This window comes from Salvelinus namaycush, chromosome 33, assembly GCF_016432855.1.
Source record: "Salvelinus namaycush isolate Seneca chromosome 33, SaNama_1.0, whole genome shotgun sequence".
Lineage (NCBI taxonomy): Eukaryota > Metazoa > Chordata > Actinopteri > Salmoniformes > Salmonidae > Salvelinus > Salvelinus namaycush.
Genome location: NC_052339.1, coordinates 21,028,175 through 21,050,812, shown reverse-complemented (window position 1 = coordinate 21,050,812; position 22,638 = coordinate 21,028,175). Strand labels below are relative to the sequence as shown.

Here is a 22,638-nt window from a genome sequence, read left to right as displayed (position 1 = left end):
TGAGTTGCAGTGCCTCAGACCGCTGGGCCACTCGGGATCCCATGGACAATATGGAATAATCAGATCAAGATATTCTGTTCTTTTACACCGATGCGTGATTATCAAGGCCAGGAGTGTTGGAAAGATTTTTCAAATACTGAGGAACTGTCATTCACAAAAACAGACTTTGTTGACTTACTGTGTGAGGTGATGAAAAAATGACTGAGAAGCTCAGTTTATTAGTGGTGGATGTGGTGAGCTATAACAATCAAAAATCAGACATTGCCAAATGGGTACTTAACTACTTTTGCACGCAGCAGGCCAGGTAGGCCTATTTCTGTGTGTGCTCAGGTGCGTGCGCTCCCTCAACTTTATCAGGAAATGGAAACCAGACACATGCTCATTGCTCACATGGAGCACTCCGAGTGGCACAGCGGTCTAAGGCACTGCAGTGCTTGAGGCGTCAGTACATATCCAGGTTTGATGCCGGGCTGTGTCGCAGCCGGCTTTCACCGGGAGACCCATGAGGTGATGCACAATTGGCCCAGCGTCGTCCGGTTTAGGGGAGGGTTTGGCCGGCCGGGATGTCCTTCTCCTGTCGCGCTCCTGTAGCAGGCTGGGCGAATGCACACTGAGGGGTAAAAAGTAAAAAATATATAAAAAATTAATTAGCAAAGGGCAAACAATTCATACAATAAAACTATGAATCCACAAAAATTGGTGAGAGACAGCTGAGCGCTTTCTGGAGAGCTGAGTGCATGCATTCTGGAGAGAGATGCGCCATATTGTTGCCACACCCCTCCCCTTCTTGTTGCAACATTTAATTATTATACTAAAGACACATTATCTTCTAGAATCTAGATGCTTTTCACTGACAGCCGCAACTCAATCAGCTAGACCTATTGCCAGAGGCAATAGCCAAATTGCGGGCTTCCCAAATAGGCCTAGGTCAACACACACGTGATTTGAAACAATCCACAGCTAGTTGTTTTTTTTAAAGAAACTAATGATCCTCTGTGGCTAAGTCATGCTCTCTGGTGAAGTATTTTGAATGATTTTATTTAGACTGGAATAATTATAGCCTATAATTTTAGCGAAACATCAATTGACTTTAGGGGAATCCAGCATCCTAACAGTGCACTTGTGCACCTGCCAATGTTCCTACCCAATTTGCAAGAGGCTGAAACCAGAGATCTGTATACAATGATGAGGTGCTCATGTCTTCGCCCTAACAATGGGAGTATTTGTCCTTAAGGTGCAAAGGAAGGCGACAAGCTTAAGGCTGCATATTATGCCCATAGAAACGTATTGTGCTTATTCTGGACAGATTTTGGTGAGAGTAAACCCTCTCGCATCGCCTCTTCCTCTCTGCTGAAACTATATCACTGGAGAAAGCATCTTAACGAGCAAAACAGTGCCCCAATATATGTAGCCCAGGTATCTGATGCTGTCTGAACAGAAATATTATGACATGCCATACTCTTTTGGTCCAGACAGCATCAGATACATGGTCTACACATACTGAGACAGAGGGGCGCTGTTTCACTGTCCAGACAGCATCAGATACATGGTCTACACATACTGAGACAGAGGGGCGCTCTTTCACTGTCCAGACAGCATCAGATACATGGTCTACACATACTGAGACAGAGGGGCGCTCTTTCACTGTCCAGACAGCATCAGATACATGGTCTACACATACTGAGACAGAGGGGCGCTGTTTCACTGTCCAGACAGCATCAGATACATGGTCTACACATACTGAGACAGAGGGGTGCTGTTTCACTCGCTCGGATGCTTTAACTGGATTCATGTCTTTCTGTCGGTGCGCGTCTCATTGAAATATTAATAATTTCACAATTTTATTTGGACGGGCAAGGAGATGCGGTAGGGTGGGCCAGGCCCCCTAAGGCCCGCCCATAACGCCGGACCTGCACACCAACCCCTGCTCTCCAACCCCTGCTCTCCAACCCCTGCTCTCCAACCCCTGCTCTCCAACCCCTGCTCTCCAACCCCTGCACTCCAACCCCTGCTCTCCAACCCCTGCTCTCCAACCCCTGCTCTCCAACCCCTGCTCTCCAACCCCTGCTCTCCAACCCCTGCACTCCAACCCCTGCACTCCAACCCCTGCTCTCCAACCCCTGCACTCCAACCCCTGCTCTCCAACCCCTGCTCTCCAACCCCTGCTCTCCAACCCCTGCTCTCCAACCCCTGCACTCTAACCCCTGCACTCTAACCCCTGCACTCCAACCCCTGCACTCCAACCCCCACCAAATACCTCATAGTAGTTTTACATGTAGCATTCCCCTTCCAAATGCAATATAATAACACACACACTTGCAACCCATAGATCGACAGTTACAGACACTCTGCATGCTCCTACAAGTGATGCCCCTCGACCTGGACTTCTCACACTCCTTACCCCTAGAGTACTGCCCCCCCCCCCCCCCCCCCTCAGCACAGGGAGGAATGTTAGTGTGTCTGTTTGTCTGCTACTTTATGTTATTCATGTTATTTTTGTGTCGTTTGATTGACAACCAGATGAGACTGAAATCTAATGGATATCTACCTGTACATGAATCTATCTACCTGCCTCTCTGGGTCTAGGATATGTCTACCTGTCTCTCCGGGTCTATGATCTGTCTACCTGTCTCTCCGGGTCTAGGATCTGTCTACCTGTCTCTCCAGGTCTAGGATCTGTCTACCTGTCTACCCAGGTCTAGGATCTGTCTGTCTACCCAGGTCTCTCCAGGTCTAGGATCTGTCTGTCTCTCCAGGTCTAGGATCTACAGTTGAAGTCGGAAGTTTACATACACTTAAGTTGGAGTCATTAAAACAAATTTTTCAACCAGTCCACAAATTTCTTGTAAACAAACTATAGTTTTGGCAAGTTGGTTAGGACATCTACTTTGTGCATGACACAAGTAATTTTTACAACAATTGTTTACAGACAGATTATTTCACTTATAATTCACTGTATCACAATTCCAGTGGGTCAGAAGTTTACATACACTAAGTTGACTGTGCCTTTAAACAGCTTGGAAAATTCCAGAAAATTATGTCATGGCTTTAGAAGCTTCTGATAGGCTAATTGACATCATATGAGTCAATTGGAGGTGTACCTGTGGATGTATTTCAAGGCCTACCTTCAAACTCAGTGCCTCTTTGCTTGACATCATGGGAAAATCAAAAGAAATCAGCCAAGACCACAGAAAACAATTGTAGACCTCCACAAGTCTGGTTCATCTGTGGGAGCAATTTCCAAATTTCTGAAGGTACCATGTTCATCTGTACAAACAATAGTATTCAATTATAAACATCATGGGACCACGTAGCCGTCATACTGCTCAGGAATGAGACGCGTTCTGTCTCCTATAGATGAACGTACTTTGGTGCGAAAAGTGCAAATCAATCCCAGAACAGCAGCAAAGAACCTTGTGAGGATGCTGGAGGAAACGGGTACAAAAGTATCTATAGCCACAGTAAAATTAATCCTATATCGACATAACCTGAAAGGCCGCTCAGCAAGGAAGAAGCCACTGTTCCACAACCGCCATAAGAAAGCCAGACTACCGGTTTGCAACTGCACATGGGGACAAAGATTGTACTTTTTGGAGAAATGTCCTCTTGTCTGATGAAACAAAAATAGAACTGTTTGGCCATAATGACCATTGTTATGTTTGGAGGAAAAAGGGGGAAGCTTGCAAGCCGAAGAACACCATCCCAACCGTGAAGCACGGGGGTGGCAGCATCATGTTGTGGGGGTGCTTTGCTGCAGGAGGGACTGGTGCACTTCACAAAATAGATGACATCATGAGGAGGAAAATTATGTGGATATATTGAAGCAATATCTCAAGACATCAGTCAGGAAGTTAAAGCTTGGTCGCAAATGGGTCTTCCAAATGGACAATGACCCCAAGCATACTTCCAAAGTTGTGGCAAAATGGCTTAAGGATAACAAAGTCAAAGTATTGGAGTGGCCATCACAAAACCCTGACCTCAATCCCATAGAAAATTTGTGGGCAGAACTGAAAAAGCGTGTGCGAGCAAGGAGGCCGACAAACCTGACTCAGTTACACCAGCTCTGTCAGGAGGAATGGGCCAAAATTCACCCAACTTATTGTGGGAAGCTTGTGGAAGGCTACCTGAAACATTTGACCCAAGTTAAACAATTTAAAGGCAATGCTACCAAATACTAATTGAGTGTATGTAAACTTCTGACCCAATGGGAATGTGATGAAAGAAATAAAAGCTGAAATAAATAATTATCTTGACTATTATTCTGACATTTCATATTCTTAAAATAAAGTGGTGATCCTAACTGACCTAAGACAGGGAATTGTTACTCTGATTAAATGTCAGGAATTGTGAAAACTGAGTTTAAATGTATTTGGCTAAGGTGTATGTAAACTTCCGACTTCAACTGTATCTACCTGTCTATCCAGGTCTAGGATCTAACTATCTGTCTTTCTGGGTCTAGGATACGTCTACCTGCCTCTCTTTAGGATGGAGACACTTTCTGTTTGTTTTCATGTACGCATGTCAAATACATTGTCTTTATTTACTGAGTGTACAAAACATTAGGAACACCTGCTCTTTCCATGACAGACTGACCAGGTGATCCAGGTGAAAGCTATGATCCCTTACTGATGTCTCTTGTTAAATCCACTTCAATCAGTGTAGATGAAGGCAATGAGACAGGGTAAAGAATTATTATATATATTTTTTGCCTTGAGACGTTTGTGTATGTGTGTCATTCAGAGGGTGAATGGGCAAGGCAAAATATTTAAGTACCTATGGTAGTAGGTGCCAGGCGCACCGGTTTGTGTCAATAACTGCAACGCTGCTGAGTTTTTCACGCTCAACAGTTTCCCATGTGTATCAAGAATGGTCCACCACCCATAGGAAATCCAGCCAACTTGAAAGAACTGTGGGAAGCATTGGAGTCAACATGGTTCAGCATCCATGTGGAACGCTTTTGACACCTTGTAGAGTCCATTCCGACGAATTGAGGCTGTTCTGTGGGGGTGGGGGGTGCAACTCAATATTAGGAAGGTGTCTTTAATGTTTTGTACGCTCAGTGTACATACGTCAAATACTTTCAAGTACATGAGTTGCGCTTGATTAAATTTCCTCTGTGCCATGGACTAGCTCCAACGGCGTAAGGTCCAAGCTAAGTCAAGCTCACCAAGTATTTGAAAGTATTTGACCCAGGTCTATTAACGACGCCCATCACATCTTTAACTAATTAACAAAGCTCAGGGTCAGTAATAAGGATCTTATTGCTTTAATCCCACTAGATCTAGAATGGGTATTGATAGATCCCTCTGATCCCTTTAGATCAGCTCTGCTTCTCTTCTCTCTCTCCACTCTTAATACCAAGCCTCAGTTTATCATGTCTGTCTGGTTGACTAGTTCTGTTTTCATTTGGCTCGTTCTGTCTTTGTCTGAAACACTGTGTTTGTGTTGTTGTATTTTGAGACTGCACTCAGTCCTAGGAGCTTTTACCCCTGAGTTTGTCTCGTTCTATTAAAGGCATCTCCACCCCGGCCCCAACACACACACTATATAAACACATACAGCCCCAAGCCACCCAATACAAACCAGTACACACACACACACATTTACACACGGACTGGCACACACACCCACACACTAACACTCCAGTCCGTTGGCCAGCTCACTCCCTGAGCACAAAGGAGCTGGATGACAGAACTGGGAGGTAAAATCACCCAATCATCATCATGCTGCTACTACTGTAACCATTCTCACAGCATAGTCATCAGTCACCTGCAGAATCTCTGCTACAGTACAACCACCCAGGGGTAAACCCAGGGCAGGGTTACCGTCCACGTCAAACCACAATACCATAGTCATCACAATAGACCCTCAGATGGCCTTCTCTCCCAGTAGCGCTCTACGGTTGACTTTGACTATGCCCCCATAAATCTGGGCATCTCTCTTATTAGTGTTATCCCTGGGTCTGTATGAAACTGTCCTCCCCATCCCCCCTCGGGGTGGACAGCTCAGGTGTTTGATTTTTATCCATCGTTCAGAATCAGATACAGAAACTGCTGCAATGATTTCCTCCCGGAGGCATGGCCTAGGGGTGTGATCTGTGACTGGTTTGAGTGAGTGCTCTCCTGTCCAATCCCCTGTCTGTGTGTCCCTGTCCATCCCCCAGCCTACATCCACTCCAACCAGATCATGGGCTGGGGAGAGAAGGCCATTGAGATCCGCTCCGTGGAGACGGGACACCTCGACGGAGTTTTCATGCACAAGCGAGCTCAGCGACTGAAGTTCCTGTCGGAGAGGAACGACAAGGTGTGTGTTAGCACGAACACATGTACATGTATACAAGCACACACACATGCTGCAAAGCCTAAATTTATAAGCCAACACACATGCTTACTCTCCTCACTTCCCATGATGCTTTGTGCTGTGTGCAGGTGTTTTTCGCCTCTGTGCGTTCCGGCGGCAGCAGCCAAGTCTTCTTCATGACCCTGAACCGGAGCTCTATGATGAACTGGTAACCCTGGCAACCCTTCCTTACATCCTCCCTCCATACTGTACATGCCTAACCAGAGGACAGGATGGAGGGATGAAAAGAGAGAACTGAGACAGATGAGTGAACACAGAGCGGCTGCGGCTCAGTGGAGACGGGAGGAAAAGAAAAACCGTCTTCCATCCAACTCTCATCGCCAGCCAGCCAGACGTCTGCAGTACTAACCTCCCTCCACCAGAGGAACTAGAGAGGAGCTCTCCAACAACTCTCCAGATTACGCTCAGCCAACACTCTCTCTCTGTGGTGCGTTTAGTTTCTCTCAGGCACCGTCCAAGATGGCCCATATTCCCTATACAGTGCAATACTTTTGGCCAGAGTAGGGAATAGCGTGCCGTTTTGGATGTAGCCTCAGTGTTTTGTTTTTGGGAGGTGATGACAAGAGGTGCTGGTGTAGTCTCCCTCATGGGGTCAGGGGTCAGTGACTGAGGGTGTTGTCATGACCCCTGACCTGTGTGTGCGTATATACGCGGTGCGGCTGAGTGTAGATTCTTGACTGCAGGATTACTTGAAAAAATAAAAATATTGAAACCAGTGGTCACAGAAAATATATATATACTCTTGCCATTCTTGTTCTAGTTCACCTGCGCTCCCCTCTTTCTCTGTGCTCCCCTCTTCTATTTTACATTCAATCTATTTGCCATATTTATATTCTGTGTTTCACATCTGTAAATTCACATTCTATGATCTGAAACGGAGCTGCTTCCCTATCAGACACTCTTACACTGAGACGGAACAACGGAGGACAGAGAAAAGGAGGAGATAGAAAGAGAGAATGATGAGAGCAGTCTGAGTTTGTTTAGTTCATCTTCCTCCTGTAGAAATTTCATTAAAAAAATGTGACATGCTTCTTCATGTTAAAGACTGCGAGAGAGGGAGAAGTGATGGAGAGACAGACGTTTGGGTTGGTTAATTGTCAGGCTTCCTCCTACACCACCTCTTCTCTCATCTCTTCCCCCCTTCCATTAGTTGACCTGCTCCTCAACATTTGCATAGTGACACATATTCCACTTGTCGTCATCACTTTTGACTTCTAAACTAAGGCAATACACAGGTGTGGTCTGACTGGACAAATGCGTGGTTGGAAAGATTTAACTTTCCAAAATGAGACCCACCATGTTATAGTCAGTTAATACCTTAAACTGGGGGTGGGGGTGTAAATGTACTCGAAATAGCTTTAGATGGCCAGGTGGAATGACCACATTATGAATCTCAACCGTTAAGTTTAATCACATTTAGTCTTCTAGGATACTGTGTCTGACACTACCTGCAAAGGTAGTAGAAAGTTGAGGAGGGTGTCTGTGTTTACTGAACCAATGATGATAGACTACTGATGTGGGTTATATGTAATAAAGGGTAATAGAAATGAGCCTACTCCATCCACTAATCCCATACCTCTTCAGTCATCATAGATCTGAAATGACTGGTTAAATATAAGTGTGACCGACTGGTGTTTGAACCTGGGTCGGCAGCCATCTTGCTTTCTCCTATCTAGTCCTGTCAGATCTTTGAACACTGCAGGGGTATAAGTTAGAGGAAAATGGGGTTGTTTCCAAGAAACCATAGGGTAAATATGATAAAGCATTTGATTATGATATCTAACGGATCATTTAGAGATAGACCACCATCATGTTCATAATATAAGGCTTTCTACAGAGTAGAGAAAATGGTTTCTACAATATGTTTTTATCGTGTTTTTGTTGTTGTATCAGACTTTGAACGTGTGCAAGAATGAAAGTGTGCGCGTGCATGTGTGACTTGTCTTCCCTGCTAACAGTACAGAATTAAACTGCCACTGTTAGGTGTGTGTGTGTGTGTGTGTGTGTGTGTGTGTGTGTGTGTGTGTGTGTGTGTGTGTGTTTTCACCTCTTCTGAATCACTGGAATCAATAACCCGCCCCCCAGACTGGTACTCCAGTCAACTATGTGTTGTTGAAGCGTAACTGTCCTTGTACAGAGACATGATTATGATTACATAGACGTCCTCCGCTGCTTTACTTCTCACTCTGTGTCTGGATGTCTGTGTCTGACATGTAAAGTACACGGCAGCCCTATCTCACACTGTTGGCCACATGGTTTCCCCCTGCCCCTTTGTCCCCCATGTTCAGCTCCATAACACACACACACACACAAAGAAACAAGCACCTGTGTGACATACTAAATATTGGGATGATGTCCTGCTCTGCTGAGCGTCCATATGATTTCCTTGTTTGAGAGCTAATCTCAGTTGTGATTTTCATGTTCTTTTCTTGAATTAGAACCAATGTCAATACTGCTGTACGTAGATCTGGAGTCATAGAGGGCTCTGTCTTTGGCTCCATGGGATTAGCTGTGTGGTCGGCTGTGTATGGTAAACTACCCAAGGTGCTTCACCTCCATGATCTGTGTTTTTGTGACAAAGTGCTTGAAGTGGAATGAAATAGGTACCAGTACTTATTTAAATTCTACAGTACAGGTAATCTCGACACCCAGAACCAAATCTCAGCTGTGAAGGCTGTCACAAGAGACTATAGTACATGGGTCCATATTTTAGAGCCAATATTCTGTAAGAGGTGCCAGTACTCAAGCAGTAGCATATCAGAGGAGGCTGTTCTTCGTACCGATCAGGACCGGCCCACTGGTCTGAGAGCACTTCTCTAGCGTTCTTTTCTGTCTGTCTGCATGTGGAGGTGTGGGGAGAGAGAAGCAGGGCAGACTGCAGTAGGCCTACTTACAGCTTCTTTAGACTTTGGGCCTCCAACTTTGGCACATCACAAATATGTATGTTTTAAATATAAGTGAGTAGAATTGGATTAAACATTGATTATAAGGGAACAATGTTGGGATGGTATCTGTACACTGGATCCTAGCTTCCTTAGTGTTTAGCAATAAAGAGCACTAGCTACTGACTTCTTTAGTCTTCTGCTGTTACTTCTCTGTGTCACCATGACAGACACAGAGGTGCAGAGGAAGGTAGGATGTATGGGTGATGAGCATGGATACATGTGATTATTGATGGTGATTAATTAATGTGACTGGAAGCATTTTGTTTATGAATTTTCCATGTAACCTATTCACACACCTCATGTTTCCAAATGACAACATGCATTAAAAATGTGCTGTTTTTTCTTAAATAAAATAAGTTAAACATGAGCAATGTGTGAAATATCTTGTCTGTACTCCTCTCTCTCTTATCATAAAATGATTTAGTTATTATGAGCCTACCAGGGCTGTGGTCAATTCAGAAAGTACTCTAAAATTCCAATTCTCTTCATTGCTTTTCAATTAGTATTTAATTTTTTTAAATTGGAGTTTGGTTCACTTTCTGAATTGACTGGAATTGAAATGGAATTAACTCCAGCCCTGGAGCCTATATTCCCTTTCATCTAGTGTCATGCAGTGCCTTCACAAAGTATTCCCCTTTACTTTTTCCAAATGTTGTATTAAAATGGATGTAATTGTCATTTTCTGTCAATGATCTACACAAAATACTCTAATGTCAAAGTGGATGAAAAATTTGAACATTTGTATAAAATATATATATTTAATAAAAAATATATATCTTGATTTGATAAGTATTCAACCCTCTGAGTCAATGCATGTTAGAATCCCCTTTGGCAGTGATTACAGCTGTGCCTTTCTGGGTAGGTTTCTAAGAGCTTTGCACACCTGGATTGTACAATATTTTCACAATATTCTTAAAAAAATTATTCAAGCTCTGTCAAGTTAGTTGTTGAACATTGCTTGATAGCCATTCTCAAGTCTTGCCATAGATGTTCAAGCCTATTTAAGTCAAAACTGTAACTAGGCCACTCAAGAACGTCTTCAGGAAACAGTTATCATCCTAGTTAGTAGGTACTTTGCTGTTTTATTGTCATTAACCCCACACTACTGAACCAAATATGTTGCAGTATTGGCTGAACACTACATTAGGACCATAGCAGTATATTTTATTGTAGGGGTATGTTGGGAGAACACAGAAGAAAATCTTTGGACTACCGCTTTAACGGAAACCATATAAATGTTCCTCTGTCTACGTATGCCGCAGTTAAATTGGTCGCGCTTGCGCAGTCCTATTCTTCTTTTTCTTGGAAGGTAAGTGGTGCATGCAGCGTGCGTCTGTTCACGGGAGAAAATTGACAACTTTTAGTAGTTTTATGTCAGTTTATTTTTGACTGGACAGATTCCTTTTAGGTTTTGGTAGTGGAAAGCAAAGGTCAAATTTAAGTTTGCTTCACGAGTGTAGGTGCATTCGGCGATAGGGTGTGGGTCCCATATTTCTGAATCCACCGATCTAATGGAAAAAGAGGCATGAGGCCTTCTGCGCGCTTGTTGGAAGTTGCTAGTCATGTCTTGCTAGCCTAGCCTGCTAAACTAGCCGAATGTTGATAACTGCACTTGGAAAACTAACAATGTTGTAATGTACGTTACATTGACATCAGACGATTGAACAAAGAAGCTAACTTATTTTAAAAAAAAAAATGGTTATCACTTCTGAATTAACATTCTTTTGTTTAGACAAAGTATTGTGATGAGGTTGCCAATTCCAACGCTAGTTAACATTAGCTAATTGGCTAGGTAATGCAATGTGTTCGTAATACAAACCTGGGAGGTTGTGATGACTTAAAATTACCCCGAACGTTTCAACAATTAACCTCTCGCTAATGGCATGGAATTGTCGTCATACTAGTAACGCTAGCTAACTATCGCGTCTTTCAATCTAAAGTAGGCATCTGGTTAGCTGGCTAATACATTATCGCATCTATTTATAATCCAATGAGTCTCTTGTTAATCAATACTATTTGGTATGGTGGTTAACGTTGTCTCTTATAATCCGTCGGCAGTGTTTTTTTTTTCTCTCCCAATGTTAATTCTCAAAGCTAGTTACAATACATACACAGCGTGTAGGCCGGGCCAGTAGCTAACTAGCTTATTGTTAGCCTCTTTTTCCTAACCTAGCCGAACTTGTGAAGTTGGCTGAACGGTATCACTGGTGCTTGTGTGAATAACATTAGCAATCTGACGTTAGCGCAGAGGAAGTTGTCTAGCCAACAATGGTAATAAATGTTGTCCGCTCGGCTACGAGCGTCCCGGGCCAGGCCTCCGTTATTTACCGGGGCACTTTAATGCGGCAGGTTCATCGTGACGTGAGGCAAACTCCCGTTCTGCCTCTCGAGCAAAGGCGCAGGCCAAACTGGGACACGTGGACAGGGCGTGGGGATGATCGTTAACATGACCAGGTCGGGCCCTGATCCAGTCTTTTGGGCTGATTTGTGAAATCGGTTTAGCAGTCGCCTGTTAAATTTGACTGAGGTCCACGTGTGCTGGGACGTCCATTATTCCCACGTTGTCACCCACCACATGATGTTGGTTATAATGGGCATGAGTACGGGAACTGATGTCAACTATCTTTAACCAGACTAGTGAAACTGTTTAGTGGAATAGCTTTGTGGTTGCATGACCATAAGTACAATTTTGACCCCACATTTTTTACATTGCGTTGACTAGTGTTTTTGTGATGCTCACCGAAAAAGCCAAGCATTTCCCCGTCTCACGCCTCTTGTCCACCAAATGTGTCAACTCTGCGTTCTGACGGAAGTCATTCATTGTCTATGGAGCAGTCCGCAATGCGGGGCATTCCGAGTACCGCATGCCTTCAATATTTTCAGCTCCGTTTTATTTGCTGTTCAATGGTACAGAAGTACAGACTCAAACTAACTAGGTTAAAAGTTATTCACGTGTGCGACAAGCACGCAAATGCAGGCTGGTCATCCTGCAAAACAAAACGCATATGATGCCACTCGCTCCGTTGCAACTGCTCCCATTAGGCCTACGGATAAGATACCCAAGCTACATTCCTTGCCAAATTCAAAATGGACTGGTTGAAGTAGGGAAATGTTCCAACTAGCTGTAGTTCTGGAATAAATGTGTCCTGTCTATTCCACTTAGGTTATTTGTGAACTGTTAGTGGCATTTAGAATTGGCTAGGCTATAACCCCAACACACTGAAAATATTCCGACATTAGTTTAATGAAGACAGTACATTCATCAGGATCATTTTTTTTAACCATTATTTAACTTGGCAAGTTAATTATAAACAAATTCTTATTTACAATGATGGCCCAGCGTAGTCCAGGTTAGGGTTCGGCCAATTGTGAAATTGAACCAGGGTCTGTAGTGACGCCTCTAGCACTGAGATGCGGTGCCTTAGACCGCTGCACCACTCGGGAGCCCAGGGCCTACTCACCAAACGGATGTTGTGGCCCTAAATCATCACCATGCAGTGTTAAATGTGGACTAGTCAATCCTTTTGCAAAATTCCAAATGGGCAGAATAAAATAAAACATTTGCGTCTGTATATCGGGGGGGGGGTGGTATTTATTTGTATTACCCTGAATTCTTTCAACTCGCCAAAATGAGCCCTGTTTTTAAAGGATCACTAAATAACTGTTCCAGGCGTGAGATGCGTATCACTTCACCCTGGCAGCTTTATTTCATTTGGATAATATTATATTGTAAAATTGCTGTCTTGACTTTTGATAAGGGCTTGGGAAGTAAGTCTTGTCTGCTACATTAACAAAACAAGGCTATGCCATATGCTTCTACAAGCAAGCACCACTGCTGAGGTAACTGTCTTTTTGAAGATTGTGCTCCGTAATATAACATTGATATTACGGTTTTAATAAATGGTACTTTTTTAAGAACGTATATAATTTCTACTTAGCAATTAGGATCTATCTGTAATGTGCTCTGCCATTTCCTCGTTGCCTAATTTCTGTTTGACGTAAGTATAGTGTAGAGAATCTTTTTTATTTAACTAGGCAAGTCAGTTAAGAAAAAAAACCTTATTTACAATGACGCCCTGCCGGGGAACAGTGTGTTAACTGCCTTGTTCAGGGGCAGAACGACAGCTTTTTACCTTGTCAGCTCGGGGATTCAATCCAGCAACCTTTCGGGTACTGGCCCAAAGCTCTAACCACTAGGCTACCTGCCGCCCCTACACAGCTGTGAATTATCTTTACCATTACCAAAAATAGTGTTTTCGTCTGTTTGAAGCTGGTGTACTAAACTGATCAGATCTACCGCATCTTAGACTTGCTTTCAATGAGTGACATATCTATAACGAATTTCTGTGTATTTGGTCGGGTTGCCCATGAAGTTACATATTTCACCATTTTAAACATGTCCAACAATGTTATCTTGTGAAATTAATAACAGGGCAGCCAGGTCTAATTCTAGACTAGGCTACTTATCATGTTCTTTATCAAGAACTAGTCACAAGCTGCTACTGCTAGAATTGGGACCATTTGCTTATCTTTTGACCTGAACTACAACAAACAGTAGGTAAATGTAATGGCTGTAATGTTTCTAATTAAAATGATTGCGGAAAGTTACTGTAAATTGATACACTAGCAATATTTCTTGCAACTGAGTTGGGTATGAGACTGGAGCATTGAGCAACATGAATAGATTTCATATGACTCCAACTTAATTTCCACATTTCTTCACTCATCTCCTATAGCTTGACTACCACATCTGTACTAGAGGTCGACCGATTATGATTTTAACGCCGATACCGATTATTGGAAGACCAAAAAAAGCCGATACAGATTAATCAGCCAATTTTTGTTGTAATAATGACAATTACAACAATACTGAATGAACACTTATTTTAACTTAATATAATACATAAATATAAATCAATTTAGTCTCAAATAAATAATGAAACCTGTTCAATTTGGTTTAAATAATGCAAAAAACTAAGTGTTGGAGGAGAAAGTAAATGTGCAATATGTGACATGTAAGAAAGCTAACGTTTAAGTTCCTTGCTCAGAACATGAGAACATATGGAAGCTGGTGGTTCCTTTTAACATGAGTCTTCAATATTCCCAGGTATGAAGTTTTAGGTTGTAGTTATTATAGGACTATTTCTCTCTATACGACTTGTATTTCATATACCTTTGAATATTGGATGTTCTTATGGGCACTTTAGTATTGCCAGTGTAACAGTATAGCTTCTGTCCCTCTCCTCGCTCGAACCAGGAACACATCGACCACAGCCACCCTCGAAGCAGCGTTACCCATGCAGAGCAAGGGGAACAACTACTCCAAGTCTCAGAGCGAGTGATGTTTTAAACGCTATTAGTGCGCACCCCGCTAACTAGCTAGCCATTTCACATCGGTTACACCAGCCTAATCTCGGGAGTTGATAGGCTTGAAAGTCATACAGTGCTTGAAGAGCTGCTGGCAAATGCACGAAAGTGCTGTTTGAATGAATGCTTACTAGCCTGCTGGTGCCTACCATCGCTCAGTCAGACTGCTCTATCAGATCATAGACTTAATTATAACATAATACACAGAAATACGAGCCATAGGTCATTAATATGGTCAAATCCGGAAACTATCATCTCAAACAAAACTTTTTTATTCTTTCAGTGAAATACGGAACCGTTTCCTATTTTATCCAACGGGTGGCATCCATCAGTCTAAATATTCCTGTTACATTGCACAGCCTTCAATGTTATGTCATAATTACGTAAAATTCTGGCAGATTAGTTCACAACGAGCCAGGTTGTCCCAAACTGTTGCATATACCCTGACTGCGTGCAATGAATGCAAGAGAAGTGACACAATTCCACCTGGTTAATATTGCCTGCTAACCTGGATTTCTTTTCGATAAATATGCAGGTTTAAAAAATATATACTTCTGTGTTTTGATTTTAAGGCATTGATGTTTATGGTTAGGTAGTCGTGCAACGATTGTTCTTTTTTCGCAAATGCGCTTTTGTTAAATCATCCCCCGTTTGGCGAAGTTAGTTGTCTTTGTTAGGAAGAAATAGTCTTCACACAGTTCGCAACGAGCCAGGTGGCCCAAACTGCTGCATATATCCTGACTCTGTTGCAAGAGAAGTGACACAATTTCCCTAGTTAAAAGAAATTAATGTTGGCAGGCAATATTAACTAAATATGCAGGTTTAAAAAAAGATATACTTGTGTATTGATTTTAAGAAAGGCATTGATGTTTATGGTTAGGTACACATTGGAGCAATGACAGTCCTTCTTCGCGAATGCGCACTGCATCGATTATATTTAACGCAGGACACGCTAGATAAACTAGTAATATCAACCATGTGTAGTTAACTAGTGATTATGATTGATCGTTTTTTATAAGATAAGGCTAATGCTAGCTAGCAACTTACCTTGGCTTCTTACTGCATTCACGTAACAGGTAGGCTCCTCGTGGAGTGCAATGTAAGGCAGGTGGTTAGAGCGTTGAACTAGTTAACCGTAAGGTTGCAAGATTGAGTCCCTGAGCGGACAAGGTAAAAATATGTCGTTCTGCCCCTGAACAAGGCAGTTAACCCACCGTTCCTAGGCCGTCATTGAAAATAAGAATGTGTTCATAACTGACTTGCCTAGTTAAATAAAGTTTTTTTTTTTTTTTTTATCGGCCATTCCGATTAATCGGTCGACCTCTAATCTGTACTGGAATATCAGCTAACAAACGACCGACTGAGTCGTTGCCCTTGCCTTGTTCATCCGCTCGACCTACTGCCAGTCAAGTCATTGGCAAGGCAAACGTAAGAACAATGAAATTTAGCCAGTTTTACTTAACCGTTCTAAGCAAACCATCTATTTAAACATACCAAAAGCTAATTAACATCTCTGGGATATATGGGAAGCTAGCGTCCCACCTAACCAACCGCCAGTGAAATTGCAGGGCGCCAAATTCAAAACAACAAATCTCGTAATTAAAATTCCTCAAACATACAAGTATTATACACCATTTTAAAGATAAACTTATCGTTAATCCAGCCACCGTGTCTGATTTCAAAAGGGCTTTACGGCGAAAGCACACCTTGAGATTATGTTAGGTCAGCGTCAGGTCACAGCAAAACATACAGCCATTTTTCCAAAGAAGGAGAGGTGTCACAACTCAGAAATAGCGTTATAAATATTCACTTACCTTTGATCTTCATCGGAATGCACTCCCAGGAATCCCAGTTGCTTAATAAATGTTTGTTTTGTTCGATGAAGTCCATTTATGTCCAAATACCTCCTTTTTGTTCGCGCGTTTAGCCCAGTAATCCAAATGCTCAATGCGCGATTACTTAGTTCAGACAAAGTCAAAAGTTATATTACAGTTTGTAGAAACATGTCAAACGATGTATAGAATCAATCTTTAGGATGTGTTTATTAAATCTTCAATAATTTTTCAACCGGACAATTCCTTTGTCTGTGGAAATGAAAAGGAACAGAGCTCGCTCTCACGGCTGTGCGCCTGACTGAGCTCATGGCATTCTGCCAGACCTCTTAGTCAAACAGCTCTTATTCTCTCCCCCTTCACAGTAAAAGCCTAAAACGAGGTTCTAAAGACTGTTGACATCTAGTGGAAGCCTTGGGAAGTGAATATGACCCCATAGACACTGTATATTGGATAGGCAATGACTTGAAAAACAACAAACCTTAGATTTCCCACTTCCTGGTTGGATTTTTCTCAGGTTTTTGCCTGCCATATGACTTCTGTTATACCCAGACATCATTCAAACAGTTTTAGAAACTTCAGAGTTTTTCAAAAATCCAAATCTACTAATTATATGCATATTCTAGCTTCTGGGCCTGAGTAGCAGGCAGTTTACTCTGGGCACCTTATTCATCCAAGCTACTCAATACTGCCCCCCAGTCCCAAAGAATTGGTCCGTTTGTCCCATTGACATGGCATGGATATCAGTTGGCCTGCTAAACATGACAAACTGAACACAGTAAGGTATCATGATCTAACATTGTAATGAAGCAACATATGATATGCGAATGGCCGCCGTTTCACTCCATAATGGATGTGAGACGGAGCTCGCTACATAACAGCACCTGCCGCAGACTGCACACTTGTGGAAGGATGTGCGCTTAAAGGGTCTGTACATTGAAGAAATGGAGATGCGCTTAACGGTGTCCAAAAATGAATGCCGTTAATGTTTACCTCGTTGACTTTGACAACCCTAGTATTCATACATGGAATTAATTTGGCGCTGCTGTAATTGCCTAATCCAACCGATACATGTGTTCCTCTGCAGTACCCCCTAATCCATCGCACCATGGCAGATCCCGAACTTGACTTCACCACCGGAGAGTCTGGTGCCTCCGCCACCATTCCTATGCAGTGCTCTGCCCTGCGAAAGAACGGTCACGTGGTGTTAAAGGGACGCCCATGTAAGATTGTGGAAATGTCCACCTCCAAGACCGGAAAGCACGGACACGCCAAGGTAGGAGATTGCCTAGACACGCATACAAATACTACATGCCCTAGGGATGCCTCTGCTAGATAGTGGCAACGTCCAACAGCATCAGTATTAGCGAATTTGCCGGGAACAGACTTTTGGTGTACATGCGTTGTCCACGTCTAAAGTAATTGACCCCAAAATGCTTTGTCTGAATTCTCCAAGCATAACTTGACTCATCAAATTAGGTTTTACCTAACTTGTTATGACTTTTATTAGTTGTATGGTTAAACTCTGTTCTCTAAGTTGATGTTTATCCCTCTTCCTCTTTTAGGTTAACATGGTGGGCATTGACATCTTCACCAACAAGAAGTATGAGGACATGTGCCCCTCTACCCACAACATGGATGTGCCCCACATCAAGAGGAATGAGTTCCAGGTCAGTGTGACCAGGGTGGGAAATGAACACCTGCCAAAAGTGGGTAGATTTTTGGCAATGTCGTGATGCCTATTTCACCAGCCACAATCGCGACCGTTCATTTTATTAAAAGCCAAAATGTAGAAATTGGTCGACTTGCCCTGAAAGAGTATTAGTGGAACTTTGTCCTTGTGTTTCTTGGCTATTTGCATTGTTTTGTACACATGCTAGGTTGTTCAATATTAGTTTGAGTTGGCTGCAATGGTCTGCTGATGAGGAGATACTCAACTCTGATGGACACTGCGTTACCATGGTAATGGCCCTCCGCTCAAAAGGGAGCAGCTGAACATTTCTTACCTTGTGACTCAAATATTTGGGGGTTACATTGTGCTTGTTTTGAGCATGGAACACAAATGTTTTGATTAGCGTTCAGTCATTTCTTATTAAAACACTCCAATTTAATTGTTCTAAATATCACCTTAAGTACTCGTACTAAATGTCATTGTTAGAGCCCTGAACTAATAAATCTGTATCACTCAGCATTTTGTGACAGTGCAGGCACTTGGATGTTCAGTTGTAGAACATCATTCAACTTCTTACTATTTTAGCATTGGTTAAGACTGGGATCAAAATGAAATTGACTTGAGCAATATACCTCATTACTACTTTCGGTGTTATTATGGCAAAAATATTTTGGCTGGTAAATTGGAATGGCTTGTAGATTTTACATCTACCTGCCACAGTGGCTGGTGGACCAAAGAGTGTGACCTCACTTCCTGTCAGTGCACATTCCCCTATGCCAGGGTTTCCCAAACGTGTTGGGTGTACATTTTGGTTTTTGCCCTAGACAGCTGACTCAAATAACCAGCTCATCAAGCTTAGATATTTTTAAGCGGCTGTGTAGTGCTATGGCAAAAGGTGCACCGAGGTGGCCAAGACAGATTGAGGGAAACATGCCCTATGTCACAAGGGTTCACTTATCCAACTTGTTCCCACATAGTTGGCATGATACCAGTTGACTGTACTAATTCAGAATGTGAATTAGTCATTACTATCAGGACCATACTTTCCAAGAGACTAGAAAATCCATTCAACACTATTCAGTCACTGGCTGTCAAACCAACCACCGTCATAAGGCTAGACACTTTCCTAGAAGGCTCCCTGGGCAGTCCTGTAGTTGGTCAGTTTTCAGTGTGGAGTAGTGAGACAAGCTCTACACGCTCCCAGTCTGGCCTGCTTTCACCTGAGAGGTGGCGCAATGTGATTGGCCAGTGTCTGTCTCCCCCCCAAGGTCATATGGTCTTGATCTCCCAGGCATGATGTCATCCTTGTCCAGGGAGCTTGTATTCATTGAGCTTTAATGCTCTGATAGTTACTGTTAAGGCATTGAAGTTACTGTCCACGACCCTTTGTTTATTGACGTGTTGACTATGTTTACGTACTGTGCTACATTTCCTGGGGGTAGACTTGGGCCTCAAAGCAGGATCAAATGCGCTTGTATGTGTTAGGGCTTAAGCCTGGTCAATTGGGTGACCTCATAGTTTCTTGGTACATAATTCAACTGCCTTGGGAGTAACGTTGTTGTGCTGATCACAATGGCTTTCTTTTTCTGGGAACCAAGTGTGCACAGCTTGTTCCTCTGCTGTCAGCACTGGGCCCTGATTGGGTCACAGTAATATTCCCCTTTGCAATGTCCCTTTTTATAAACACTGATTACATTCAACTGTGAATTTGGTGTTGGTGTGTTCCCCTGTGTTAATGCATGACGATCACCCAGCACTGTGCCAATACCCGTGGCGTGAGTGTGAATGGTTCATGCTACAGAGATCTCCTTGGAGATGGCTGTTACACCAGAGTGATAAGATCACAAACCTCTGATGCGATTGCTAACAAAACAAATGCACATTTTCTCTAACATAATCATCTCACACATCGTCATGCAGTTTTCTGCTTATTTCCTTCTCATCTGCACAGCCTGACTGACATTAAGACCACCTGGAGTGTGCCTTTGTCTGACTGTAACCTGTTTGTTTTCAGCTGTTGAACATCACTGATGGGTTCATGTCCCTCATGGGTGACAATGGTGATGTGAGGGAGGACCTGCGTGTGCCTGATTCAGACCTGGGCAAGGAGATCGAGCAGAAGTTTGCTGCCGGTGAGGATATCCTGGTGAGTGTGGCTGGCACAGTGTTGACTGGGGTGTTGTGACGTTTGACAGTTTATTTTGAGTGGTGCATATGAAGAATATTAACCATCTCTCTGCCTGCAGGTTTCTGTGCTGGCCGCTATGGGGGAGGAGTGTGCTGTGGCCGTTAAGCAGATGACCGGTGGCAAATAGAAAGACCAGACTGGGCTGCCCAGGCAACAAACTCCACCCACAACCAGTCTAGCATTCTTATTGGTTCTACTGTCACCAAAGCGACGGCCTTCAGACAACTTCAATCATTCTGTTGTGATTCCTTTTTTTCTCGTTTTTTGGTTTTCTCTCTCCGACGCTGTCGGACTGTCCCACCGTTACAGCGGCTTGCTCGCTGTTGGGTGGCATTCTGCCGGATCACTGAGGTTTAGTTATACATAATCTACTATATAAAGAAAAATACTTTAAAAATATAGATTTTCTTTTTTGACTTCCTCATTCCTGTTTATTTTTGCCTTCGAGATGTTTTGGTCTTGCCACATACATTCCAGAATGTTTAAAATAATGATGGGATCCAGCTTTTTGTATGATTATTTTTTTTATATTACTTAGATTGAATAGAACAGGTCTGATGCCTTTTAGGGGGGGGGGGGCTTTTTGACTGGTGGGAGGAGGGGGCTGGAGGCCCCTTTTACTGACCAACTCCGTTGGGGTTGTCCCTCTCTGGCCGCCTTACTGCTGCTTCCCAGCATGGCCTCTCTGCTCTGGCAGATCAGACAACTCTGATGCTTTTTTCCCAAGCCACGGGAACGATGGTGGCTAGTGCTTAACTAGCGGTCTTAACAGTCCCACCCCAGCATTTAAATAAACCTTCGATATCATGAAAAAGAGAACATTAGAGAAGATGCTAAATATGAAACCAAACTTCAGTGATTTCTCTTGTCAATGCCGCTCTGTCTGTTTAGGAAGCTGAGGGCCCTGTGCGCTTACCTCTATTGTCACCACGGCAACCTGGCCCTGCCCCGGCTGCCCTGGGCATCCCATAATAGTCGAGTCTGAGGTGTTGGTGTGGCAGCGTGGGCTTCCGGAATGTTCTGGAAGGCAGTGAGGTGTGTATGAGGGCAGGGGGGGTGGAGTTGCAAACTTATTTTGTTCACTCGAGGCCTTTGTCACCTGACTGGAGATGGCAAAAAATAAAGTTAAAACAAATAGAAAAAAGTTTTCTTAGTTGTGGTGGTTTTGTTTTCTCGCTATAATGTTCCACTGTCCAATGCCTGACTGAAGTAAAATAATGATACAGGAATGGATAGGTTTGAGCTTTGGTTGGGAACTCTGCACTCCAAGTTGCTTGGAACCATATGGTATGCTACTCTGTATATGCATAGTACACTGAACAAAAATATAAACGCAAAATGTAAAGTGTTGGTTTCATGAGCTGAAATAAAATATCCCAGAAATGTTCCATATGCACAAAGCTTACTTCTCTAAAATGTTGTGGGCATTTCTCCTTTGCCAAGATAATGCATCCATCTGACAGGTGACATGTCAAGGGTACCTTGTGCTGGGAACAAAGGCCACTAACATTTGCAGTTTAGTCATATGCTACAGAGACTTGATTGTCCATTTCTCTACCATAAGCCAAGTCAATGACTTCAGAATTTGGCAGTATGGTGTACCGGCCTCACAACTGCAGAATACGTGGAACCACGCCAGCCCAGTACCTCCACGTCCAGCTTCACCTGCATTATCGTCTGAGACCAACCACCCGGACCGCTGAAACTGGGTTTGCACAACCTGAGAATTTCAGCACAAAATGTCAAACCGCTTGCCCTAACTTGCGTTGTAACTAACTAAAGTTGGTAGTTGGCCACTGACACGTTGAAGAATTGTGCTCATCACGGATGATTCCAAGTTTCACCTGTACCGGGCAGGTGGTGTGGGTGAACGCTTTGCTGATGTCAACGTTGTGAACAGTGTGCCCCGTGGCAGTGTTATGGTATGGGCAGGCATAAGATATGACACAATTGCATTTTATCGATGGTAGTTTGAATGCACAGAGAATTTGACCAGATCCTGAGGCCCATTGTGCCATTCATCCGCCACCGCCATGTTTCAGCATGATAATGCATGGCCCCGTGTCGCAAGGATCTGTACACAATTCCTGGAAGCTGAAAATGTCCCCGTTTTTCCATGGCCTACATACTCACCAGACGTCACCCATTGAGCATGTTTGGGATTCTCTGGATTGACGTACTAAAGCGTGTTCCCATCAATATCCAGCAACTTCACACAGCCATTGAAGAGTGGGAAAACTATATATATATTTTTTTTAAAGATATCTGACCATG

General features: G+C 43.1%; 2 protein-coding genes across 2 annotated transcripts in view; both read left to right on the top strand.

Moving 5' to 3' along the window:
- The window catches only part of LOC120027722 (traf2 and NCK-interacting protein kinase-like), a 58,406-nt gene extending 48,734 nt beyond the window's left edge, over positions 1–9,672 (top strand). Inside the window, exons 31-32 of the mRNA XM_038972712.1 lie at positions 6,164–6,303; positions 6,429–9,672. Coding sequence (XP_038828640.1) covers positions 6,164–6,303; positions 6,429–6,512 — 224 coding nt within the window. The 3' untranslated portion in view covers positions 6,513–9,672. The remainder of the gene's footprint in view (positions 1–6,163; positions 6,304–6,428) is intronic.
- A 7,930-nt stretch (positions 9,673–17,602) lies between these two features.
- Positions 17,603–21,509, top strand: LOC120027808 (eukaryotic translation initiation factor 5A-1-like). Its single transcript, XM_038972849.1, has 4 exons — positions 17,603–17,780; positions 18,070–18,174; positions 20,191–20,322; positions 20,423–21,509. Exons 1-4 carry the CDS (start codon positions 17,613–17,615, stop codon positions 20,489–20,491), a joined length of 474 nt encoding a protein of 157 aa, XP_038828777.1. The 5' UTR covers positions 17,603–17,612; the 3' UTR covers positions 20,492–21,509.
- The last annotated feature ends 1,129 nt before the right edge of the window (positions 21,510–22,638 follow it).